Here is an 8695-nt window from a genome sequence, read left to right as displayed (position 1 = left end):
TAAATAGCAACTTTCTGAATACTTAGCAATGCATTTACACGCTAGGGGATGAAAATTAATCTAAATTCAGCATCCTATAAAGGTTCCAATATCTTTGCCTATTTATGAGCTTAATATCTTCTTAGGCATCTCCATCTGAGTAGCTGCTTTAAATTTTTAGTCAAATTCAGTAACCCATCAAGTAGATATTAAAGTACAATTTATGAAAATACATAATTAGATATTCCAGACATGAAAAATCCTCAAGTTGCTAAAGAAAATATAATACTCTAAGTGATTTTAAAGTAATTACTTCCTGAATGTCTTTTCTTTCCCCACACATTAGACGAAGTTGCATTGTTTATAAAAATTTATTCATACAAATTTTACACACTTTATATAACAGTTATCAAAGACCTAGTTATAGATATCATGTGTGTAATAATACTTGGGTGAGATGTTTTTTTAATCAGTTGCACACAAAATAAGAGCTTCAAGACTAACATCTACCTAAATTATCACTATATCATAAATCTGCTCCAGGTTAGTAAGGCTCTTGGCATTTCTAAAAAGTATACAAAAGATTAAACTGGGTGATCACTGTAAATGCTTGCAACTAGCCACGGGAACACTAAATTAGACTTCATAAAGAAAAGGTTAACTAGCGGCCTATTTCACCACTAACAGCTGACACAAATACAGAAAACTCTGCCCGTTATCCAAGAAACAAATAATTAAAGACTAAAATGCAAGCCAATGTGTTGCAGCATTGTAGGGCCACTAAATAGCCATCTGTGAATCGTGGCAATTTAAAAGGCGAAGAAAGGCACTGAAGCTGCAAACCCCATCCTGTGTCACACTGCCCGAGGAGACTGCAGAATTAAAGAAAGATTGATTCCGTACACAGGACTGAGGCACAGATCGAAGGCCTCTGTGCTTTCACTGTTTGTAACATGATCTCGGGGCAGCATCCATCCCGCCTGGGGAATGCAAATCCAAGTCTGTTTTCTTTGATTTATGACTCCATACTGATCAAATCTGTAAAGGAAAAGGAAAGGTCCTTGACATGCTAATGTTTAATCTTTTCTTGTTTATTTTTTGTGTGTTTTTCAAAAGAACTTGTGCCTGAAATTTGGGGAGTTTGGCTGGCTGGTTTGCCTGCTGTTGCTTATCTGGTTGCTGGGTGAAGGTTTCTTTTGTTATAGAGATTACCTGACAGGTTCGAGAAATTGACGGGAAACAGACAGACATGCTTTCTGTAGCCAAGAAAGAATACAAGGGGACATTCTCAGGGCCTGCTGAAGCTTGCTTACCTCACTCTTGACCACAAATACAAGATAGTACTCATACATATGAAGATGAGGTTTAAATGATTTATCAGTTAGTACAACTGAGCAACATGTGAACACTACACATTCTAATATCACAAAGGTTGGTTTTATGAAATAAATTTTACTAAGCAATAAGCCATAAATGTAGAAAAATACATTTTACCTACAAACTCAATCAACAAGAAACAAAAGATTCATATATAGTGCATAATTACTTAGCGGTAACCACACAGGGGTTCCTACACTTTACAATAAGTGCTAGCATCAAACAACAGGAAAAGAAGCATTCACAAGTTTAAGAGAAGTGAATAAAAAACGGCAAACAGTACGTAAACAGTGCGAGAAGGTGGGAAAAAGGAGTCTTCAGAAAAACCACGGAAGAAAAGGGAGGCTCCTACAGAGCAGGGTTCAAAGGGGAGGATCCTGGCCATTTCACAACATGAGCAGCATGGATAGCACTGGAGAAAAACACATTGTACTTTGCATCCATTTCCAATACCCAGCGCCCAAAGTCAGGCAGGCAGGGGACCTGTGGTGGGACCGGGCTTACCGCCAGCCCCCAGGCCTGGGGCTGCCTGCGGCCAGTCCCTCTCCAGGGTCCTCCCCCTACTGCCTTATGCTCTGCCTTTTCCAATATTCCCACTATGTTCCAATTGCCCTAACCTTGGGATACTGGGGTCCCCCGAAGTACAGAAAAGAGAGCTTCCTAGTCAAGTCTCTCTTCTCTGTACAGTCCCCCAACTCCTCCCCCAGGGAGTAGTATGAATTCTGGGGAGAAGCACAATTTAGATCCAGCTTTTGTTTTATCAGGAGAATTTCCTTGTGGGCTGAGAGTCTGAAGAGAGACAAATACACATAAAAATAGAATCAAAGAAAGCGGAAGTATTGGCATTGCCACCCAGCAAGGGGTAGACAGAGCCTCAGTTGAGTTCAGCTGGGATTGAAGCAGCCTGCCCCAGAGACTCCCTGGGAAAGAGAGACCTTCAGCAATCCTCCCAAATCATTACCTCAAAGTCTCCCTGGAGCAGGGCATCACTGTTTATGTACAGTAGCAAATGGTCAGGATTAATATCTTCAGGCCTATTGTGGATAAAAATACTATCCTTTTAATTCCAGTTTACAAAAATAGGAGTAATATTCAAAACAATGATTGTCTATTTTTCTATTTATTTTATATAAAAACAAACAGCTCAGGCAAATCTTCAGTCCTTGTGCACACTGTATGAACGGCTCTCTATTATACTTATATATATATATATACTCTTTATATATTCGTAATATATATGTCAATATCAATAATTGGTCCACAAAGTATATCTGTGCATTCTCTAGTGCTTCGTAAAAAGAAAAACAATATTATTATCAAAATATTCATTTAATGGCTTGACTTCATACATAAATACATGTGAGACAGAACACAGCAGCGATGACAGTTCAGTCAGTTGGGAAAAACGACTTCTCATTGTGTCAGGGCTGTATACACAGGATAGCTGGTAACTCGTCGCTACAAGTACGGTATTCGCCGTCCTTTGTTCTTAACCCTTTGTTTATACCTTTTCCCTAGGACAGCCGCCAAGTATTTCTTAACAGCCATTTGCTTCCGGTAGCGGCTGTAGCTGTCAGTGAAGATGCCGTCCGAGTGGCGCTTGGAGAGCGGCTCCGAGTCGTCGTCCGCGCCGCCGCCCGGGGTCCCACTGCAAGGAGAGGGGTCGGGAAGGGGGTGGCGGGGCGGGAGACACCCGGTGAGTAGACGCGGGGTGAGCAGGCAGACCCCACCCATCGAGGGAATCTTTGGGGGAGGGAGCGAGCTCTCCGCGTCCAGCGCGCCACTCTGCCCCGCCAGGGAGCAGTCGCAGGGAGGGCGGCGATGGTAACCCCCGCTACTCCCTCCCCATCAAAGATCTCGGGGCACCAAGTCCTTATAGGATGGGCCTGGGAAGAGGTCCGGGGCCAAACGCAAGCGATTTAAACCTAACCCCTCTCCAAACGCTGCCCTCTCAGATCTGACCATCAGTGCTTTTGCGCTCAATTGTCCTAACCGTTCCCGGACGCCCCCACCCACGCAGAGAGAAAAGCACCCAAGAGCCCTGAATTTCCCGTTGGCTGTTGCCGTGAAGTTTACATCGATCCCGCAATTCCCAGTCAAAAGGGAGCACTGCTCTCCTACGCGCTAAGTTGAAAAACGTGATAATAATACAAGTCGACAGGCTGCAGGCAATACTTTTCATCACATGAATTATTCAGTGCGGAAAACGTATTCTGGTGTCCCATGGGCTCTATTAAAACGTTGCCTTCTGGTGAGAGAAGCTCCCGCAAATCCTGTGCTTTGGGTTTGTCTGGCACGAGCAAAAACTGCCTCCTTAAGTGTCCAAATTTGAGGATTTGTTTGTTTCGATTTGAATTTAACAGTGAAAGAAATGTGAGGAAAGAAAAAAGTCAAACGTCCCAAGAAACTTGAAGGTTTTGATGGCCTGGAGAGGGGGGAACTTTTTTTTTTTAATTATTCAAAACGGATCAGACATCCTGGTTTTCCTGCCCGCTCCCCTCCTCGCCTCATTCCCAAGCTCTCTGGGCAAACTTCTGGCGCGGTACCTAAACCTTAGCCTGGGGCAGGGGGCTGGCCCCCCTGCAGACCCTGCGGCGCAGACGCACCCTCGGCCCCACATGCACGCAAGGACGTAGAAGCAGCCCCGCCCCCCAGCGCGCGCCGGCCCACACACCCACCGCGGCGCGTGCGCGCGCGCCATCACGCGCCGATTAACTCTTTCGCAAGCTCTTACCCCAAGCCCTTGGCCATGAGCGTCTGCAGGTATCTCCTGGCGGACAGCTGGTCCAGCACTTTGCGGTAGGCCTTATCAAGGATCCCGTGGGCGACATCTCTAACAGGGAGGCAAAGTGCGTGCCCGGGGGTCACTGACTCAGTGCCCAAGTGGCAGCCCCAGGTCCCCCGCTAATCACCCTTGCCCGCCAGCGCTCCGGAAGGCACTAGGGAATAACTCTTGGGATGGTCCCGTGAGTACCAGGAACCAGAGTTCGTCCTGCCCTCCCAGGACCTCAGGTGTGGAGCCCGGCCGGGGCGCGCACTCACTGCCGCTCCTTGGGCCGCAGACCTTTCGGTCCCCATGCGGCCCTCCTGTCCACACAAACCGGCCCGCTCCTAACTTTCTCTCACTCTCGTGGGGACCAGCCCGGGAGAAGAAAGACTGGAGGGCTTTTATGAAAAAGCACCTACTCGATGGGCCATCCCTGCCCCTTTCTCCCTCCCAGTGCCCGGCTGCGCGGCGGTACCTTTCCTCCGCCGGGTAGTAGAGCGCGTAGGCATCGCGCAGCGCGGAGGCGGGGCTCCCCACGCCTGGCGGCTCCGAGTCGTAGAAGTCCTGCTGCGGGTTTCCGTCCTCGTCGTACGCCTCGTTCTCCGGCCTGCAGGGGTAGCCAGGGGGCAGAAGGAGTGGTCAGTAGGGTCCTTCCCCGCCTCTGCGAGTACCCAAAGACCCACAGGGGCTCTCATGATGTTCCTTCTTCCAAAAGACGCCCCTCGGAGAACTGTCTCTTCTAGGACAGGGGTAGGAGGAGGAAACGACACCCAACAGAAATTCCCATCCCTCCTCTCGGGGGCGAAGGGTCGCCCTGCGGGGACCACGGCCTCAACGGGCACTGGGAAGCCCAGACGTCTCTGCCGACCTCGCACACTTGGCTGCCGGGGAGGACCGCTCCTACCCCCGGCCTGGCTCTTAAGCCTCCCGCACAAGGAGCGGCGGGCGGAGACGGGAGAGGCCCTGGGAGAGAATCGCTGGCCAACCGAGGACCGGATGGGGAGAGGCCTGGAGCCAGAGGGGGTGGATGGCTGAGGAGTCCGGCGGCCAATGCGGGCAACCACCCCCACCCAGCCTCCGAGCCCAGGGGAGCCCTTCCCCGCGCAGATGTAGGTCACGGAGAACCTCCGGCTTCTATTTCGGGCGGGAGAGGATCTGGCGAGAACATGAATAATAGATGCCCCTAAACTTAGCCTGTTTGGCAACGGCTCATTCCGTGGCGTGCCCGTGCCCTCCAGTGCGTCTTGCCCGGAGAAAGTACCAGGCACACAGGACTTTGAAAATAGCCGGGAGTGAAACAGGGCTTTTAAATCCAGTAAGTCGATAGTTAGCGCTAATCGTTTAGAGGTGGCCGGGCGGCGGGACGACGTCTCAACCCCGAGGCAAAGGGAAAGGGTCAATAGGGCACCGAAAGCCAAAACCTCCCAGTCGCCCTTGCCCACCGCCTCAGTCCCTGATAGAGGACGGGAGAGGTGGGTGAATAAACAAAACCCCCTCGCTTTCTGCCTCTGGAGAGACTCGGAAAGCGGCCCAGGCAAGTAGCGCTCTTTAGGTGGATCGGTCATATTCGTTCCTCCCCTCGCCTTTCCTCCATCCCTGGAGAGGTAGGGGCAAGGCAAGCACACCAGCGAGCCCGCCCCACAACCAGCCTTTCCTCGGCGACGCGCCTCTCTGCCCTGGTCCCGCTGCCCGGTGTCTCCAGGTCTTTCTGGGCACCTCCACTCCTACTCCGTGCCCAGATACTGAAATCCTAGTACCGAAGCCAGAACCCATCTCTCCGGCCAAACCAGTGGTCAGCGACCTCTGAGGAAATCGCTCTTGGTCGCGGCTCGGAGAAGCAGCTTTGCGGGCAGAAAGCGCGCTCCTCGCCTCCCGGAGCCGGGTGCGCCGCGGAGCGCGGGTGCTGCGCCGCGCTACGAGCTTCCACTCGCCCACTGACAGGCCCGGGACTCTGGGGCTGCGGCGGAGAACCCGGGCAGCACCGACCGCTTAGAAACCAGGAATTGAGAAAATTAAAAAAAAAAAAAAAAAGGCAGGGTTACTGCAGCCTGGGGTGGGCAGGGCTACCCTCCCAGTACTGCCTGCCAGCTGGCTTTCTTTTCCTCCTTTGCATCCGTTTCAACTGTGTCTCCCCCTCCCATCTTTGTTTCCCTTCTCACATATCGCTTCTCAACTCTACCTGGCCAGCACTCCCCCTCCCCAAGACTCTAAAAGCAACTAGAAAACCTATCACTTGAGAGAAAGCTCTTCCAGTGGAAAGAATTCGAACTGAGGTGAGGGGGAGAGCCGGGGAGGGAGAGGGAGACCCCGCCCCGATAGCCTAGAACAAGCCGAAACAAAGCCAAGTCCACGGGAGCATCACTCTCAACCCCCCAACCTGGGTGCCGGAGCCAAAGTTCTTGGAAGTCGAGCTAAGAATCGGGGAAAGAAGTCAACTCAGGGCCCTGCCCATCCCCGCTCCCAGGGGAGGGGCTGGGGGAGGGGAGGTTTCTTCTGCCGGTTCGAGGTGCGCTTGCTCCACCCGGGACCCCGGGCCTGCGGCGGGCTGGGGGACGGGCGCCGAGCCCGAGGGGAGTCCGGCCCAGATCCCCGAAGTGACCCGCGACCGGACCCAGGCTGGTGGCGGCGCAGTGGGGGCGCATGGGGAGACGGAAGTAGCCGGACCGAGGAACTGCAGGAGGGCGACCGCGAGGAGGTGTCGGGGGGGGGGGGGGGCGGGGGACGGCAAGTCCCAGCCTCCGCTCCGCTCCGGCGGCCAGCACCTACCTGATCCCCGGGAACCGGAGTCCGGAGGCGGCAGGTGAGCCGTAGACGCTGCTGTGCATCAGTATCCCGTAAACGAGCAGGGCCAGCCTCGCTCCGCTACACATGGTCATTCTGCGCAGGACGGGAAAGAGATCACGCAGCAGTCCCAACGCCCCTGGCCTTCCACCACCCCCACCCACGACCCCCTAGAAATTCCTCGAACTGGGGGAGGCCCAGAGCTCCCCTCCGACTCCCAGGGTTGAATCCGGCTTAACGACAAGCCGGCTCGCCCGCCACTTCCTTCTCGTTATAGTTAGAAAATACGCCTGTATGTATCCAGTGCCCAGTAACTCGCCAGACCTCGCGCCCAGAAAAGCTAACTCGTACCCCGATACCGGCAAAAGAATTAGCAATCAGGTGAGTTGTTTGGTAAGATTTTTTCCCTCCTTGTCATCCAACTCTTACCGCTGCCAGGAGAGGATTTGCTGCCAAGTAGGACGGCGGGCAAAGAGCTTCTCCAAGTTTGTGCGCTGCAGTCACAACCCAAGAGGCATCGCCGTCTGGCGTTAGTGTCTGAGCAGGAGCCGCAGGAACGAGCCGGAGCCGCGGGAGGAGCTGGAGGACTTGTTTGCTGAGTCCTGTTATTCTGTTCAAAAGTTTGACGACGCTCGGAACTAGGACGGAGCGTGACACTGAGAGAAGGGGGTCGAGAGGAGAGATGGAGAAGGAAGACGGAGGAGGCGACGAGCTGAGTGGGGGTGGGAGACAAAGTGGCCTGAAGTCCACCGAGAAGAAAGAAGTGATAAGGAAAGAAGCAGAGAGAGAGAGAGAGAGAGAGAGAGAGAGAGAGAGAGAGGGCCTCGGCGAAGTCGGCGTCTGGGGCAGCCGCCCGGCCAGGCAGCTCGAGCAGGCAGCGCCTTCGCTGCTCAGAAGTCTCTCTGGCTGCTTCTGAAGCTGCGGTTTCTTCTACTGCTGCCGGTGGTTATTACAGAGGTGACCAGCCCTCTGCTCCTATTTATCTGGGCAGTTAGCAGAAATCTATCCGAACGTGGTTTCAAAACAGACTTTCTTGTCAACATCTGTCTGCCTGTGGCCTTTTAAGTACAGAATATTTTGTTGCACTGTTGCGCTCCGATTTTTATACGTGGAATGACTTCCTTTTTTTTTTTTTTTCAGTCACGTAATGATCGGGTATCAGAAAAAGACGTCAGCATCCTAGTCCCTCAAGGAACATATTAACTATCCTCTGCTGTCCTCCTGGATAAGATCCGGAGTCATCGACTTCTCATAAACACCTTTCACTCATACTGTACAATTTAAAGGAGTTTAATTACCTTGATGGTTTTCAGTTTTACCCACTTCTCAAGGATGGGTAAAGAATTCATAGAATCTTGAGAATGGTAAAAAAAAAAAAATGTTTTTAACTACGTCTCTCTGTTTTCTTTTTGCTTTTTCATCAAGCCCCAGCAATCAGAGCTCTGGGCTCTGGAATTAAAGCACCATCAAGCTCTCCTATTAATAAATTTAATTTAGATCTCCTAATTTCTTGCCTATGTTCTTTTAGATAGACAATTAAATGTGGAAGTCGTTTTGTTTCTAAAGGGAAGTCTTGGAGGATTTTCAGTAAATCGCTAATGAGTCTGGCTGTGGTTGACAGTCTGGCTCTGAGTGGAATTGATTAGTTATAGATTAGAAAGAAAGAGTCCTAAACCCCGGCCTGTGGTGCTGTCCAGGCTCGGAGTGCTGAACTATTTGGTTGCAGATGCTGCAAGCGTTGAAAATTGCTACTAGTTTTTCACCAGACCCTCTAAATCGGAAGATTTGGTA

At 51.5% G+C, this 8695-nt stretch overlaps 1 protein-coding gene across 2 annotated transcripts; it reads right to left on the bottom strand.

The window, feature by feature from the left end:
- Window positions 1-331: 331 nt before the first annotated feature.
- ADCYAP1 (adenylate cyclase activating polypeptide 1) lies at window positions 332-7942 on the bottom strand. 2 transcript variants are annotated; one of them, XM_069568991.1, is made up of 7 exons: window positions 7334-7942; window positions 6890-7000; window positions 4599-4730; window positions 4091-4189; window positions 2864-3004; window positions 2318-2390; window positions 332-1017 (listed from the first exon to the last, which is right to left on the bottom strand). In XM_069568991.1, exons 2-7 carry the CDS (start codon window positions 6997-6999, stop codon window positions 1012-1014), a joined length of 561 nt encoding a protein of 186 aa, XP_069425092.1. In that variant the 5' UTR covers window position 7000; window positions 7334-7942; the 3' UTR covers window positions 332-1011. The 2 variants fall into 2 exon arrangements, with proteins under 2 accessions (XP_069425092.1, XP_069425093.1); XM_069568992.1 differs by lacking the exons at window positions 332-1017; window positions 2318-2390 and having other exon boundaries at window positions 2667-3004; window positions 7334-7857.
- Window positions 7943-8695: the final 753 nt, after the last annotated feature.

The sequence above is a fragment of the Ovis canadensis genome, chromosome 23 (assembly GCF_042477335.2).
Source record: "Ovis canadensis isolate MfBH-ARS-UI-01 breed Bighorn chromosome 23, ARS-UI_OviCan_v2, whole genome shotgun sequence".
In the NCBI taxonomy this organism is placed as follows: Eukaryota; Metazoa; Chordata; class Mammalia; order Artiodactyla; family Bovidae; genus Ovis; species Ovis canadensis.
The sequence above is the reverse complement of the archived record's forward strand: the minus strand, read 5'-3'. Positions and strand labels throughout refer to the sequence as shown.

Coding starts and splice junctions, on each gene's coding strand:
- ADCYAP1 (XM_069568991.1), bottom strand. CDS start 6,999: ATGACCATGTGTAGCGGAGCGAGGCTGGCCCTGCTCGTTTACGGGATA. Junction 4,731..6,889: donor CTCCGGTTCCCGGGGATCAG/GTAGGTGCTGGC, acceptor CTACCCCTGCAG/GCCGGAGAACGAGGCGTACG. Junction 3,005..4,090: donor CTCATGGCCAAGGGCTTGGG/GTAAGAGCTTGC, acceptor CTCTCCTTGCAG/TGGGACCCCGGGCGGCGGCG.